General features: G+C 39.6%; 1 protein-coding gene across 1 annotated transcript in view; it reads right to left on the reverse strand.

Annotated features, from left to right (window-relative positions):
- Window positions 1-17,744, reverse strand: part of mmut (methylmalonyl CoA mutase) — a 124,466-nt gene that overhangs the window by 38,653 nt on the left and 68,069 nt on the right. Inside the window, exons 9-10 of the mRNA XM_028796405.2 lie at window positions 17,528-17,643; window positions 12,320-12,451 (exon numbers count right to left, since the gene is read on the reverse strand). Coding sequence (XP_028652238.1) covers window positions 12,320-12,451; window positions 17,528-17,643 — 248 coding nt within the window. The remainder of the gene's footprint in view (window positions 1-12,319; window positions 12,452-17,527; window positions 17,644-17,744) is intronic.

Raw genomic sequence — 17,744 nt, forward strand, 5'->3', positions numbered from 1 at the left:
TAGGTAGGACTCTAACTTTTGGTTTATAGTGAGGCTGAAGCTGAACCAGGTTATGATCTCCTTTCCCAAGCGCAGGCAGCGGGGTGGCACTGTATGCGTCTTTAACGTTTGCATACAGTAAATCAATAGTCTTATTTCCCCGGGTGTTACAGTCCACATACTGGGAAAATGCAGGCAATGTTTTGTCCAGCGTCACATGGTTAAAGTCTCCAGCGATTAGCACAAGCGCCTCAGGGTGCTGCGTTTGTAACTTAGCAACAGCGGAATGGATGATGTCACTCGCTGACTCCACGTCTGCCCGAGGAGGAATATACACGATGACAACAATGACATGTCCAAACTCTCTGGGCAAATAGTAGGGACGTAAACTTACGGCCAACAGTTCGATATCCCTGCAGCAAGTGGAGATTTTGATGTTAACATGTCCAGAGTGACACCACCGTGTATTAACATAGAGAGCGAGTCCTCCTCCTTTGTGCTTACCACAGGCACTTGCATCTCTGTCCGCTCTAACTGTGCTAAACCCGGATAGCTCCACGTTGGCATCTGGAATGGTGTTATTTAGCCACGTTTCGCAGAAACACAACAAACTGCATTCTCTGTAGGTCCTTACATTTTTCACCAGCGCAGCCAGTTCGTCGATCTTATTTGAGATTGAGTTTACATTCCCCAGAATCACAGAAGGCACCGAAGGCTTGAAACGCCACTTTCTCGCAAGCCGCTTCATTTTTAGCTTAGTGCCGGCTCTGCTGCCACGATACCGCCTTCTTACCTCGTCGGGTAAATATGGAACCACACCGGCACTGGCATTTGTTCTCAGCGCCCGAAGTTGAGTACTTGAATAGGCGAGTCTCGGCGTGTTAAAATCCATGCCCACGTTGTAAAAGTAAGTGTGTCCAGGGAACGAATCAACATAAAATAAAGTGGTAGGAGTGATCAATAAATAAAAATAGAAAAATAAAAGTAGAAAAGTACACATACATATACAGTCATACACGGAGCTGCTGAAAAGGCTGCCACTCACGGCGGCGCCGGATGCAAATCATGCCAAGATCCAAAGAAATTCAGGAACAAATGAGAACAGAAGTAATTGAGATCTATCAGTCTGGTAAAGGTTATAAAGCCATTTCTAAAGCTTTGGGACTCCAGCGAACCACAGTGAGAGCCATTATCCACAAATGGCAAAAACATGGAACAGTGGTGAACCTTCCCAGGAGTGGCCGGCCGACCAAAATTACCCCAAGAGCGCAGAGACGACTCATCCGAGAGGTCACAAAAGACCCCAGGACAACGTCTAAAGAACTGCAGGCCTCACTTGCCTCAATTAAGGTCAGTGTTCACGACTCCACCATAAGAAAGAGACTGGGCAAAAACGGCCTGCATGGCAGATGTCCAAGACGCAAACCACTGTTAAACAAAAAGAACATTAGGGCTCGTCTCAATTTTGCTAAGAAACATCTCAATGATTGCCAAGACTTTTGGGAAAATACCTTGTGGACTGATGAGACAAAAGTTGAACTTTTTGGAAGGCAAATGTCCCGTTACATCTGGCGTAAAAGGAACACAGCATTTCAGAAAAAGAACGTCATACCAACAGTAAAATATGGTGGTGGTAGTGTGATGGTCTGGGGTTGTTTTGCTGCTTCAGGACCTGGAAGGCTTGCTGTGATAGATGGAACCATGAATTCTACTGTCTACCAAAAAATCCTGAAGGAGAATGTCCGGCCATCTGTTCGTCAACTCAAGCTGAAGCGATCTTGGGTGCTGCAACAGGACAATGACCCAAAACACACCAGCAAATCCACCTCTGAATGGCTGAAGAAAAACAAAATGAAGACTTTGGAGTGGCCTAGTCAAAGTCCTGACCTGAATCCAATTGAGATGCTATGGCATGACCTTAAAAAGGCGGTTCATGCTAGAAAACCCTCAAATAAAGCTGAATTACAACAATTTTGCAAAGATGAGTGGGCCAAAATTTCTCCAGAGCGCTGTCAAAGACTCATTGCAAGTTATCGCAAACGCTTGATTGCAGTTATTGCTGCTAAGGGTGGCCCAACCAGTTATTAGGTTCAGGGGGCAATTACTTTTTCACACAGGGCCATGTAGGTTTGGATTTTTTTTTTCTCCCTAAATAATAAAAACCACCATTTACAAACTGCATTTTGTGTTTAATTGTGTTATATTTGACTAATGGTTAAATGTGTTTGATGATCAGAAACATTTTGTGTGACAAACATGCAAAAGAATAAGAAATCAGGAAGGGGGCAAATAGTTTTTCACACCACTGTATACATATATACATATACACATATACACACAGATATACACACATATACAGATATATTATATATACATATACACATATATTTTTTATATATATATTTTTTATATATATATATATATATATATATATATATATATATATATATATATATATATATATATATATACACATACATACATACATATACACACATAGATGCACTTACAATAACATAGAAATCAATATAAACAACATTAACATCATTATCATATGAGAATATGAAGTAATATATAAGAAGCACATTTCATATAAATATAAATTATTAAACAGTAAAATCTTCTTCTATAATTTGCTACCGTGGCTTTTCGTTGGTCTGTCCAGGATTTTAAATCACCTGTAGCTTGCAAACCGTTTCACCTATTGACTTGAAATCTGGTACACATATAATACGTCACGTCTGCTATCCGCTTTATGGGTGATGATTGTATTACTCTTTTTATGTTTATTTTATTTTATTGTAGAATCAACTCCTATCTGCGCACAGCAGGGCAGCCGTGGGCGGATGCGTATGGTGTATTCACTCCATGTTATCGTGCATTGCGCTGTCAGTGGTATTTTGATAAAAGAATTTGAACAACATATAAGAAGCGTATAAATTATTAAACAGTAAAACATTAACATTTAAGAAGTAAAGTTACATTAAGTACTACTGCAGTGCCTTCGGGTATACCTCATTTTTTGTTTGCCCATTACATGCTTAAATGTATACATTTTTTGGTGCACCTACCCGAGAACACGCGACATATAACCGAGCGTGGGAGAAGCATGGATTTTAAACACGCGTTGAGTTCATCTGCTGGTCTCCCTCGTGGAATAACTGGTAATGTTTGACTAAAATCTACTGCGAGTAAAACGACATTACCTCCTATTTTTTTTTTTACGATCTCTGATATCTTGCTTTTTTCGGTTGAAGGCTTCATAAGCTCTTTTATGTTGTATGGTGTACTTATCCCAAACCATCATCTTTGAATGTTGCAAGACTTTCGCCTTGTATGTAGATCGGGGTAATTACATTCATTGCATTCCTAGTCTGAATCACAATCTGATTGTATGGGTGGTTACCTGGCACTGTAGGGTTGCCACCCGTCCTTTAAAATACGGAATCGTGCCGCGTTTGAGAATGAAATTGCGCGTTCCGTTTTGAATCAATACTGGACGGGATTTATCCCGTATTTTTTTTATCATTTTTTTTTTAAAGCAGCGTCTCATGCAAATCATCCCACACGCATTTTATGAAGATGCCTCCTTTCCTACTTTTGATTGGGTAATACTTGATGTCATCGTTAGTTTGATTGGTGTTTTTAACTGTCCAGTGAGGAGGGCGTGTGTTTTAAGTAGAGTCTGCAAAGTGTTGGCACTGAGATGTGGCGTCAGCGCCATAGTTGAAGCCCCTAACGTTGCGGTCAGCAAGTCGGCTAACATCCGCCATGTGCCGTCTTTCAGTTGCGAGAAGCAGATCATAGAATGGTTGAAACTGTTGCCCCTAACGTTGCGCCACGGCGTGTGATTCGTTTATACCTCGTGTCTTCTCATTAAACTTTTATGTCGCGAATATGTTATTGCAATCCGCAGCGGGAGCGTTTCTATAAACTTAATTTAAATTTACGTTTTACACCGTGCTTTGTTTCCCTTATGAACATGCTTGTATGCTTAAGTCGCTCCGTTCTCAATTGTTTAATTAATTTTTTGCTCTTCGCTGTTTGCGGCTGTTCCTCCATTTCCCCCTACTTCGTTCTTTTATCTCGCGAATATGTTATTGCAATCCTTAACGGGAGCGTTTCAATAAACTGATTGAAAATAGTTTTGCATTTACCTTTTTAGTAAAAGGCGAGCTTTTAAGCCTGAGAAATCACCCCGTAAATGCACACGTTTAATTGGACATGTGTTAATATGTATGGTTACACAGTATTAAAAGACAGTGAACAACGTCAGTTACCTTTGTTCCCGCGTTTGATAAAAGGTGAGCTTTTAAGCCTGAGAAATCACCCCGTAAATGCACACGTTTAATTGCACATATGTTAATATGTATGCTTACACAGTATTAAAAGACAGTCAAAAATTAACGTCATTTACCTTCGTTCCCGCGTGTGACTCGTGCTGTAAATGTCTTCCTTGTTTTTAGTTCACGTGATTACGTAGGAGGCGTGATGACGCGATACGTGACTCCGCCTCCTCCATTACAGTGTATGGACAAAAAATATGTTCCAGTTATGACCATTACGCTTTGAATTTCGAAATGAAACCTGCCTAACTTTTGTAAGTAAGCTGTAAGGAATGAGCCTGCCAAATTTCAGCCTTCCACCTACACGGGAAGTTGGAGAATTAGTGATGAGTGAGTCAGTCAGTCAGTGAGTCAGTCAGTCAGTCAGTCAGTCAGTGAGGGCTTTGCCTTTTATTATTATAGATATATATATATATATATATATATATATATATATATATATATATGTAGATATGTATATATATATATATATATATATATATGTGTGAACCTATGTATGTATATATGTATGTCTATATATATATATATATATACATATATATAGATATATATGTAGATATGTATATATATGTGTATATATATGTAGATATGTAGATATGTAAATATGTATATGTATATATATATGTGTCTGTATGTGTATATATGTATATATATATATATATATATATGTGTGTATGTATGTATGTGTGTATATATATATATATATATATATATATGTATTTGTATGTATGTATGTGTATATGTACAGTATATATGTATATGTGTGTGTGTATATGTATGTGTATATATATGCTGATATGTGTATATGTAGATATGTATATATATGTATATTTGTATATGTATATATATATGTTTACATAACCTCTTTAACACACTACTTCTCCGCTGCGAAGCGCGGGTATTTTGCTAGTTTGTTATAAAACACCTACTTTCAGAGGTTATCCTCCATTTTGATCTGCACCAGTTTACCTTTAGTGCAGGATGGGAGATGGACAATGCGCTGTTGTTTGTGCTAAACAATGCCCTTGAACATTTGGAACAAAGCTAAAGCTTCATTAAGATAGTGTTTATAGATTTCAGCAGTGCATTTAATACTATCCAGCCGCATCCATTATTAGACAAATTGTTAGGACTAGGGGGTAAACTCTAAACTTATTATTTTGCTTTTCAGTTTTCTTATATATCACACTGGGCAAGTGAAATTTAATTTCCTCTGTATGAACCATTGATGCCGGAATGCCTTAGGGCTGCATCTTGTCTCCTATACTGTAAAGTTAAGCATTTTCTATAAACTAAACAAAATATCTTGCCCACTCTGGCATTTTATCATGGATACAAAGACAGAAAATTAGGCTTCTTGTTCCTTCCTTCCTTCCCACCCACCTAACAGATAATGGGTGGTTAGCATACTGGTGCAATAATCTGCTGTCACATTATCCAGATGGGTGCTACACATTGGTGGTCATTGAAATAGTTCCCCTCTATCTATTTGCTTGCAGCTTACTTCATCACCATCAAATGGGAGCTTTACAGCTGGACCAGACCCTGTTTTTGATGGACAGTTTGTGATGTAGCGGGTCCGCGGCTCTGAAATAATGGCGTTTTTTTTTTTTAAATAATCCATTGGCCGTGTCAGTCTCTGTGGGAGCACTTGTGCAACCGTGGGGAGTTAATGAGGTAGTTGGGGTGAGACGCACCTGCACGTGAAGGTGTGATCGTTCTCTATTGCTTCATTGGCTTCTTGCGGTGTGCAATTAAGATGCTGCGCCCACAGAGCCATAAAAGTACGGGCTGGCATAGGAGGAGAGGAAAAAAAAGCGAAGGAACAAGACAAAAAGAAGAAGGCAGGAGAAAAAAGCTGGTGTGGGAGCAAGTGACAGCGGTCTTGCTTGAGCAAAGGCAGGCAGTTGGAAGAACAGCCCTGGCAGGGTGTAAGGCCGACACTCAGCGGGGGCAGTAGGAAGCAGTCGCTCCAGCTGAGCAGTTCTGAGGAACTGGAGTGACCAGGAGCAAGGACGGCTCGCCACATAACGCCAAGAAGGCAGCCCCAGTGTGAGATGGAGAGCCCCAGTGTGAGTGCCCTGGTCCTCGGTCCGGAGACATGAGCTGTACATAGCCAGGGGATGGAAGGCTACTGGACCAGTAGGAGAATCAGCTGCACCTACGGATAAGGTGACTCCCCTGTGGCAAGGCCCATATGGGAGAAGAAGGGGAGCTGCCAGTTAAAAGGAGAAGGCACCAGGTTTTTATAAAGGACAGCTTCCAGCCAGTATTTTAACCTCATTTTAAAGGGTTTTTTTTTGGGGGGGGGGGGAGGGGGATTTTTGACCTTCACCCATTGTACATATTTTTATGGATTGTTTTTATTTATTAACATTGAGCACTGTGGACACTGTTTTTGTTTGAGTATTTTTAATAAAAGCACTGCTCATCTAGTTACATTACCGACAGTGTTTAGTTCAAGAGGCTCCCAAACAAAGAAGAGGGAGCATGGAGCAGGACCTGCACTGTCACACAGTTCCCTTCTTCTTTTGGGTTCAATTAAACGGCTGAGTGTTACATTTCAAAACCAATCCAACACTTCATGAAGGAGGCGCTCAAACAAGGGCCGGTGATTTTGAACTGCAAAGAGTAATGGTCTTGTTAATCTGGTCTGTCAGACAGCAAACTTTCGATTACGATAAACAGTCAAAAAGACTCCTAAAAAGACTTCATTAAATGTGTGTGTTGCTTATACGGACAGCACATTGCATGCGTTAAAAATAAACATAATAATAAACATGTGGCAAGCAAAAAACCTTTCTGTACACTCAGATTATACATTGGCATTTAAAGACATTGTGTAAGTGTAGCGTTTTCTTTACCATTTTGTTTTTTTTTTGTTCTTTATTTCGCCTTATACAATTTCTCGTATTAGGAATTTCTTAGTTTTCGCATACCCCTTGGGGACAGAGCACAGGGTCAGCCATTGTACAGCGCCCCTGGAGCAACTGAAGGTTAAGAGCCTTGCTCAAGGGCCCAGCAGAGTAGGATCTCTTTTGGCAGTGACGGGGATTCGAACCGGCAACCTTCGGGATACCAGCACAGATCCTTAGCCTCAGACCAACCACTCCACTCACTCCACACTTTAGCCATAGGATAGCGCCTTACGTTTGTAAACTCTATTTCCCTGAGCTGATTTATGAAAACCCCTTTAATTTTAAATATGTGTTTTTAGAGGATAAATTAGAATCCCTTAACTAATACCTGCTCCCCAGTAATAAGCTGCCAGCTGTTTCACAATTAGTAACTTGTAACACAATTCACAATACAAATGTGTTCCCAAAATATAGCAAAATTTATTGACTAAACTGGAAAAAATATCCCAAAAAAAAATTAAACTATTTATAATTAAGTCCGAACAAAATTCCCACAAATCATAGATTACAGAAATTAGAAAACTCACACAAATTGCAGTATATTTACCCTTTACAACAAATAGAGCTGCTAAAGGTGCTACTACAAACTATGAATCATAGGGTGTGTTTAGTTTCTCACATATAGCTTCTCCATTTAGGCTTCATTTTTGTTAAATAAATAAAGACACAGAGGAATCTATTGCATGTTATTTTACACCTGAGGTTAGATTTAAATAATTTTAGAACATGGTAAGGAGCAGATGTTTTTTTTATTATGTCCTGATATGTAAAACCATAGAACTGCAAGAGGTAAAAAACTTAAATGACATGGCGGCAGCTGAGATACACTGAGGTAGAGTATTCAGTTTGTGTTATAATCAACAGTTGAACGAATTTATGGTGGCATGCCCAGGTTAGGAAGTCTTATTGGCCTGTGGATAGAAGCTCCTCCTGATCCTCTCTGTTCTGGCCATAATACTCTTAAAGAATCTGCCTGATTTCAGCAGGTTGAGCAGATAGTTACTGGGGTGAGATGAGACTCTGATGATCCTGGTTGCTCTGGTCGTGCATCTCCTGGTATAAATGTAATGTAGAGATGGTAGATCAGATCTGGTAGAGTGTTCTGTCACCCAAATCACTCTCTGTAGTTCCTTAATGTCCCGTACATAGCTGTTCCCAAACCAGTTTGTGATATTCTAAGTCAAGACATTTTCTACAGCACCCAAGTAAAAAGTCCTTACGATCAACGGAGAGCTTCCTCAACTGCCTCACATGGTAAAGGTACTGATATAAGTTCACATGTTGTTGTTCATCTGAGGTTGTATTTACCTAATTTTAGGACCTGCTAAGGACCAGATGATTTTTGATTATGTCCTGATACATAAAACCTTAGAATTGAAAGAGGGAGTACTTTCTCTTTCATATGACTGTGCATTGTAATTACAGTGATCCCTTGCTATATCGCGCTTCGACTTTCGCAGCTTCACTCCATTGCGAATTTTAAATGTAAGCATATCTAAATATATATCATGAATGTTTTGCTGGTTCGCGGATTTCTGCGGACAATGGGTCTTTTAATTTATGGTACATGCTTCCTCAGTTGGTTTGCCCAGTTGATTTCATACAAGGGACGCTATTGGCAGATGGCTGAGAAGCTACCCAACCAGAGCACGTATTACGTATTAAATAAAACTACTCAATGATATACGATATGCTTCCCAAGCAGTGCTTCGCATACCGAACAGCGCGTATTGATTTTTGATTGTTTGCTTTTCTCTGTGTCGCTCACTCTCTCTGACATTCTCTGTTCCTGACGGAGGGGGTGTGAGCAGGGGGGGCTGTTCGCACACTGTCCTAGAGGATACGGACGCTCCTCTAAAAAATGCTGAAAGACTACCATCACATTGCTCCCTTCCTTGCAGCTGCTTTGTCTGACGGTGCATCGCATACTTAAAAGCCCAAACAGCCCTATTGATTTTTGATTGTTTGCTTTTCTCTCTCTCTGTCTCTGACATTCTCTGCCCCTGACGGACGTGCACTCCTTTGAAGAGGAAGATATGTTTGCATTCTTTTAATTGTGAGACGGAACTGTCATCTCTGTCTTGTAATGGAACACAGTTTAAACTTTTGACTAAAGGGTGTTATTTCATGTCTAGAGGGCTCTAACAATGTTAAAAAACGTACTTAGAAGGCTGTAAACAGGATTTCTATGCTCTAACTGCAAATATATTCGATTTATAAATAAAGAATCCTACTTTGCGGAAATTCATTTATCGCGTTAGAGTCTGGAATGGATTAACCATGATAAACGAGGGTTTACTGTACTGCTAAGAAAAGGTTACCACTTAACAAAAATAAATAAAAAAGTGGGTCCCAAGGCAAAAAAATAAGAGAATTACTTATGTATAGTGCAGCACATCCTCCATGTGTCCAGATGCACACGTCACTATATTGACCAAATGTCCCAATTGGTAGGGCCCATAAAAAAGAAACGACTTCACAGCCTTAACAGTAAAAATGAAAAACAAAACAAGGCATTATTTATGTAGTGCACGGAGTGGTGGCTCTGAGGCTAGGGATCTGTACTGGCAATCGGAAGGTTGCCGGTTCGAATCCCGTAAATGCCAATAGGGACTCTGCTCTGTTGGGCCCTTGAGCAAGGCCCTTAACCTGCAATTGCTGAGCACTTTGAGTAGTGAGAAAAGCGCTATATAAATGCAAAGAATTATTATTATTATTAAAGAGTTATTAGTCCCAACATGCCTCAAGCCACACGTACACCTGCATAATACCTGTGATTATTTGATGCTTGTCTTCTCGCTATTTACCTTCTTAGCATTTAGCCCCAGAAAAATGAGCCAAAGAACGAACTTTTATCACCAGGAAAAATGTTATTACTTGTATTAGGAACATGTAAATATGAAAATGTCAAAATGAATATGATAGGAAAGGTCTGTCCAGTGCCCACTGCTGTACTAATTCAGATTTAGAACAGGTCCTTCGTGCGTGTGACATGTATTGAGACATCAACACACATCCCGACGTTGCAAGCAAGACAGTAGAAGTGTGTCTCTTCGCACAGTTTCTTATAATAATTTTCTTATAATATGTTGCTTGCACATGAGAAAGTAGGATGTCAGTATCTGATCCGAATGGTGGACATGTCTATCGTGTTATTGTAGCCTACCACAGCACAAGGCCTAGCAACCTCCACATTCCATGGAGGTCTGTGGTGAAGCGCAATATTTAATAAATAATTGTGAGTCCTGGAGCGTGCAGGATCCGAGCGTGTAGAGGTGCATGTGCCACTCTGAAGCTGATTGGGGTGCTTGCTTGATCGCGCATTCATGTGAAAATGTGAGCTGGTCAGTCAAGTGCTTCACTCACACATCCGAGTAGGTGGGGTGACAGCACCTGCACCCAATCAGGGCTACACAGTGAGCTTCCACGGCTGAGAGAGGAGATTAAAGAGAGAAGATCAAGGATCAAACAAGAGATTAGATCTGAGAATAATAATAAAAAAAAAACAACAGAAAGAAACAAGGAGGAGGGAATGGTGGTCACAAGAGAAGTAAGAGGCAGGTTCAGGAGTGCCCATGCAGTAAAGAGTGGAGGCAGTGGTCTGGAGTACACCCTGGGAAGTGAGCAGCAGGCCTGCACTCAAGTGTGGGGCTGGAGATTGGGCGCTCCTTAGAGTAACGCAGGAAAGTAGGAGTGGCCCCTTTGTATGTCGTCTCCCTGTTGACACCCATGTACTGGCTGAGACGTGAGTGGGATCCGGCGGGAAGTCCAACGAATGCCGACAGACTGAAGGTAGGATCCTGAATCCAGGATTAATTGGATGACTGTACCTGTTGGCGGTTGTTTCCTCATGCTGCAAGGTCTTGCTGGGGTGAGCTGAGGAGATGTCAGATTTTAGAAAGAGGCATTGGGGCTCATGACTGTTTTGAAAGAAGAAACCTGACCGGGGTTTTAGCCCTCATTTTAATGGATATTTATTGTTTAATAACTTATTGGATTTTAACCTCCAAGTTCCACTAAGATTTTATGGATTATTTAGTTATTGAAGATCTTTTTTTTTTTGCACTGCACTGTGGACACTTTTGGTTGTTTTTAAGTAAAAGTTATCCTCAAGTACATTAACAATGGTTTCAGGTTCAAAGGGCTCTTGGAAGAAACCATGGAGCATGGAGCTAACTCAGACGATCAGAGCCTTGACACAAACATTGACACATTGTTGTACTGTGAACAGTGTTTAGGCAGCTAACATCTGTCCTGCCATTTTATCTCAATAATTTTACCTTTTTGGCACACTGAAGCTTCACGCGACTGAATTCACCAGACATATTAAGGTGGTTCCGTCGTACAGTGCTCTGTGCATCAGTTTCATTATCTGTGTCAACGTCCGATGACCAATTCACATCATCATCACTATCGCTTGATTCAGCTAATGGTTTAGTTTTAGTTTGTTCAAATTATGGCTTTATAGTTTTTCATTTATGTGCCGTTCTGTGTTTTGGTTGAAGGCTTTATCTCACTTACAGTATGATACTGAGGAATTACCATAGCGTGGAAAAATGCATAAAAATATTCATGTTTTTTTTGTAGCATGATGTTATTTTATGAGCTAAATGGCAGTAGAACACTGTCCCAAGCACAATACTGTACATGCAATTTCCTGGGATACACTCAGGCTTAACCATATTTACTTATAATTCTAAGCCCGGAGGTTGATGTAGCCCTAATAAAAGTGTTAATTTAACTCAGTAGCTTTTGCATACCTTCAACTTCATTTTCTTTAAAGCACTGGGTTATTTAATAATTAACACTCAAAAGCTATATAATTTAAAGCAATATCACCCTGAAGATTACAGTTTTTCCCTTGTTTGTGTCATATTTGTGGTAGACTGTACTATATATTAAAATTTGCAGGTTCAAGAAAAATAATGGATAGCTTTACACATGTTAAAATAATTGACTATTACAGTTACAAAAGCTCCAACATGAAAAATGAGAATCATCAAAGCCTTGATAGGCCTTGTGGGTAAATTATCTGCCAAGTCTAACATTCTTCTAGGTCATGAAAAGTACTCTTACCTCCTCTGGGCTTCTGCGATTTCCTGACTTTCCCCAAATTCATTAATGTAGGCACCACTAACCATTCGAGTACTGGCTTTGTGCTCTCCAAACACCTTCTTCATTGCATCAGTGATTTCTCCCACTGTGCACCTAAAACAGGGAAAAAGTAACAGACTTCCATCATCCAGTGGAGTTATTCATTTCATTAGGTGCTCCATTTCTGTACTCTTGACGAAGGCCAGACTCAACTCCCATAATCAAATAAAAATAATTCTTTGTATTTATGTAGTTCTTTCTCACTAGTCAAAGGCTTTACACTGCAGCCATCACTAATTTGCAGCATCCATCTGGATGATGTGTTGAAACCCATTTTGCGCTAGCATGCTCAACACACATTAGCTGTTAGGTGGTGATGAGTAGTGAGATAGATAGCCAGTTAGAAACAGGATGATTAGAGGGCTAGAATGAATAAGTCGTGGTGGGAAATTTAGCCAGGACATTGGAATACACTCTACTCTTTACCAGGCATATCCAGGGAATTTTTATGACCACAGTGAGTCAGGGCCTCAGTTTAATGTCTCATCCAAATGACAGCATCATTTTTACAGCACAGTGTTCCTATCACTATACTGGGGCACTGGGATCCACACACAGAATACAGTGGAAGCATCCACCTGCTGGCCTCGCCATCACCTCTTCCAGCAGCAACCCAACCTTTTTCTGGTTGGTCTCCCATCCAAGTACTGGCCGGGTAGGAACAAGTTTAGCTTCAGGTGGACGACCTGTTCTGAAGTTACTTCAAATAATAAAAAAAATTCACTTTATAAAGAACAGTCTGTGAACTTTTTAAATAAAATATCTCTTTTTTCAAAATGTATGTACTGTAGGTGAGTGATTCCAGAATAACTTATTTAAAAAAGGACATCTTCATTGGCATTGGCATTGCTTTCAGGGTTGGTTCCTCACTTTCACCAATTGTTGCAGTTAAAGAAAGTTGTATAGGTGGACAGTAAAGGAATTTCATATTCAAAGAGTAACACATAAAAGAAATTAAGACAGGGGTTCACAAGCTTTCAAGCACTACTGTATCTTATAAATGCAGACCAAAGCAATTTCACATTAGTGATGTCAGTTCACAGATCATTGACTTTAAATTATCTCTTCATACAGTCACCACTTTAGGCAAAACTTTTTAAATGCAGAAGTGATCAGATCTGACAGTTTGAGTAGCTTACATGTCAAAGCTGCTTTAGAAATAATAATAAATGAATGAAAGGAGAAATTAAATAAGCTATCACCCGCATCAGATGCATACTGATTGTCTTCTTTGTGACTGCAGGGGATGTAGCTTTTGTTTTCAAGCAATGTGCGATTTCTAGTCTCATCACCAGCTCGGTCTTGTGGTCCCTTGGGGTACAATGCATCCAGAATGAAAAGTTGAGGTAAACCGGGAAATATTTAATGTTGTACTGCACATAGGGGTGCATAAATAAAAACAAAACTGCAATAAAAGGAAATATTGAACATACTGAAATAAGTTGACTCTCTGAAATATTTTTTATCAAGTTCCTGAAGGTTGCCTTCTGTCTCAATGCTTTTTAAACAAAGCTCTTCGACCTGAGGACCGGGTGGTGCCGTGGTTAGTGTCACTCCCTCAATAATTCAAGGTTTAAAGTTCAATTTTAAGTCCAGCTATTGTGTGTGTTCATGGCTGTCCAATAAAATACAGTAATCCCTCGCTATATCGCGCTTCGCCTTTCGCGGCTTCACTCCATCGCGGATTTTATATGTAAGCATATTTAAATATATATCGTGGATTTTTTGCTGGTTCGCGGATTTCTGCGGACAATAGGTCTTTTAATTTCTGGTACATGCTTCCTCAGTTGGTTTGCCCAGTTGATTTCATACAAGGGACGCTGATGGCTGAGAAGCTACCCAACTTACTTTTCTCTATCTCTCTCTTGCGCTGACTTTCTCTGATCCTGACGTAGGGGGATTGAGCAGGGGGGCTGTTTGCACACCTAGACGATACGGACGCTCGTCTAAAAATGCTGAAAGATTATCTTCACGTTGCTACCTTCTGTGCAGCTGCTTCCTGAAGCGACATGCTGCACGGTGCTTCGCATACTTAAAAGCTCGAAGGGCACGTATTGATTTTTGCTTGAAAAACAAACTCTGTCTCTCTCTATCTCTCTCTTTGTCTGCTCCTGACGGAGGGGGTGTGAGCTGCCGCCTTCAACAGCTTTGTGCCGCGGTGCTTCGCATACTTAAAAGCCAAACAGCCCTATTGATTTGTTTGCTTTTCTCTATCTCTGTGACTTTATATGCTCCTGACGCGCACTCCTTTGAAGAGGAAGATATGTTTGCATTCTTTTAATTGTGATACGGAACTGTCATCTCTGTCTTGTCATGGAGCACAGTTTAAACTTTTGAAAAAGAGACAAATGTTTGTTTGCAGTGTTTGAATAACGTTCCTGTCTCTCTACAACCTCCTGTGTTTCTGCGCAAATCTGTGACCCAAGCATGACAATATAAAAATAACCATATAAACATATGGTTTCTACTTCACGGATTTTCTTATTTCGCGGGTGGCTCTGGAATGCAACCCCCGCGATGGAGGAGGGATTACTGTAATGTTTTCAAGACATTAAAAAAATGACCTTGGTCAACAAAGATTTTTCACACAGCATGTTTAGTATATAAAGTGCCCTCCATAATGTTTGGGATAAAAATGCATTTCTCCTTGATATCCCGCTCTGCTTCACAGTTTAAAATTACAAATCAAACAATTCAGACCTGATTAAAGTGCACATTGCAGACTTTCATTGAAGGGAATTTGCATACATTTTAGTCACACAACACTTTTTCTACATTGTCCCCCCATTTCAGGGCACCATAATGTTTGGGTCAATTGGCATTACAGTCAATTGGAATCTTGTCTCTTACCCCAACACTGTTTTTAAGCAGAGTCCTCACTCCCAGCCCAAACTAGCTCAACTTGGTACCGGTCCCAAACCCGGATAAATAGAGAGGGATATTGTCAGAAAAGGCATTCGGTTGTAAAACCTAGCCAAACCCTCAATTCAGTCAACTTAATAAATGGATAATATGCCTAAATAAAATATTAGAAATGCATAAACAATGAAGGCAAAAACACTACTCATAAGCAGGATACACAAAAGTAAAAAGAAAGCTTTAGGATGTCTGACAGGTTCGTATGGGGTAAAGTGCTGTGATTAGTGGAACATTTAGGATACACTTTAAGCCTGAAACCTCACAGGAAATCAGAGATTAATACCAGTGCATGTCAGCCTAGGACATGAGGCTCACTAGAACTGCTCATGTGTAACTGTTTTTAAAAGGTTACAAAATATAGGGAGGAAATCGCACTAAGAGCACAAAACTGTCAACATTCTCACTTTCAACATGCTGCCTTATGTCAGATCCTTCTGGTTGTTTGTTCATTTTTTTTACTTGCTATAAACACTTCACACAACCTGTTAAAATTGTCCTCCAGTCACCAAAGGGAATCTATGGACCCTGTCGAGATGTTAATAAATGGCTAAGAGAAAAACAGAAAAAGGCGAAAACTGATAAGCTAGACTAGCTGTCACTTTCATTCAGTGTGACAGGACCCTGGAGACTGAATTTATCACTTCTGTCCGGGAATCCTGACATTTCCTTTAAGCTTGGAAATCTTATCACAAACACTCGAGTAATACAGGACACTAAAAGATGTAGTCAGAGAGAAACAGCCCCGGCCATTGCCTGATCAGTAGAATTTTAATTTCATTAATGATATTCTCTATTAATCAAATACTGTATACTAATACTGCGGTGCGCTGGTGCCATGCCCGGGGTTTGTTCCTGCCTTGCGCACTGTGTAGGCTGGGATTGACCCCAGCAGACCCCTGTGACCCTGTGTTAGGATATAGCGGGTTGGATAATGGATAGAGGTATACTAATAAAAGAGTAATTAGCTCATAGAAACTTTTCAATTTCACAATAATTTACTTAATGTGCTATATAAATAAAAGGTATTATTAAAATTATTATTATTACTACTACCTTGATAATCATCAAATGAAAATTATAGATTTACAGGACTTTACGCTTACCATGATACATATTTTTTTGTTATACAGCGCCATCGTGTGTCTATTTTATTTTCTGTTGAAATAATTAATAAAATAATAAAATAAATAATAAGGGATAGCCCGGTTGGTGTCCCAACATTTCATCCTTGAACCCAGGCTTCACTGCTGTTCGACCACAAGGTGTACAAAAAAATTTTATGACGAATTTTTTTTGGGCAGTGAAACATTTCTTCGTTCTTTGGTTGAATACACCATGGAAAAGTTTATTACTATAATTTTATTTTTTTATAAACAAACAAACCTGTGAATAAACACACTGTCATGTTTCAGCCAGGGTTCTTCCCCTATCTTTCTTTTATGTTGTTTTTTGTGCCATTTTGATTATTCGGTTTACATTACAGTAATATCATGTGTATATTATTTACATTTTTTGTTTTTAATTTTTTCTATGTATCAATGCCCTGCTAAAGTACCATGTGTTTTGTGGGTGGTTCCCCAAGAGGCGGGGCCACCTGCTGAACACTCTGGAGTGGGTGAGTTTTTGTGTTTTGCTGTGCCTTGTGCCTTTTTGTGAACGTCTGGATTTTTGAACTTGTGCTCTGTTTTTTGATGTTGTTTCTGGATTCTGTATTGGAACTGCATGTACCTTGGATTACCTTGCCTTTTCAGGCAATTCCTATTTCTGCTCCTCAGAGCATTTTGTTAAAAATAAATCTTTTATTTTTAAAAAGATCCTGCATTTGCCCTGTTATCTAGCTTAGGTTTGGTGGTATTTCCCTCTCTAGTGGGCATTTTTTGAAGGTGCTTTTTGAGACCGTTTGGGTATTATGTGCCTTGAGATCACTAGTTCACAACAGACACAAGAGTATGAGGGGATGCTGTATTACTTTTTAACCTACTTATTATTAGAGAGCTTATTCACACTTTTACTGTAATTTGTTTTTTGAATGTTAATTACACTATTCTATTTCTAACGTAAAGGCCACTATAATATTGCTTTTCACATTCATATCTAATTTATAGAAGAAAATAATTATTTTTGAATGCTTGTAATATAGGGCAGTATTACTTTCATAATATTCCTGTTATAATGAGGTTTCTGTAAGCAGTTCTTTCTGTTTCAACTAACCTTGCTCGAGCCGCATCCACTGCACAAGCCAACAAGTTGCCTTCTCCAGTTTCGGCGCACTTTGTAATGGCGCTCAAGCAATCTCCTGCTCCTTTTTGGTTTCTGCTTGCTCTAACCTGAAAATTTTGAGGAAAGCAAAAAACATTTTTTAAAGTCTAAAGCAGAAGGTGGCATGGCACTACCTAACTTTCAATTTTATTACTGGGGAGCAAACATA

The sequence above is a fragment of the Erpetoichthys calabaricus genome, chromosome 3 (genome assembly GCF_900747795.2).
Source record: "Erpetoichthys calabaricus chromosome 3, fErpCal1.3, whole genome shotgun sequence".
NCBI lineage: Eukaryota > Metazoa > Chordata > Cladistia > Polypteriformes > Polypteridae > Erpetoichthys > Erpetoichthys calabaricus.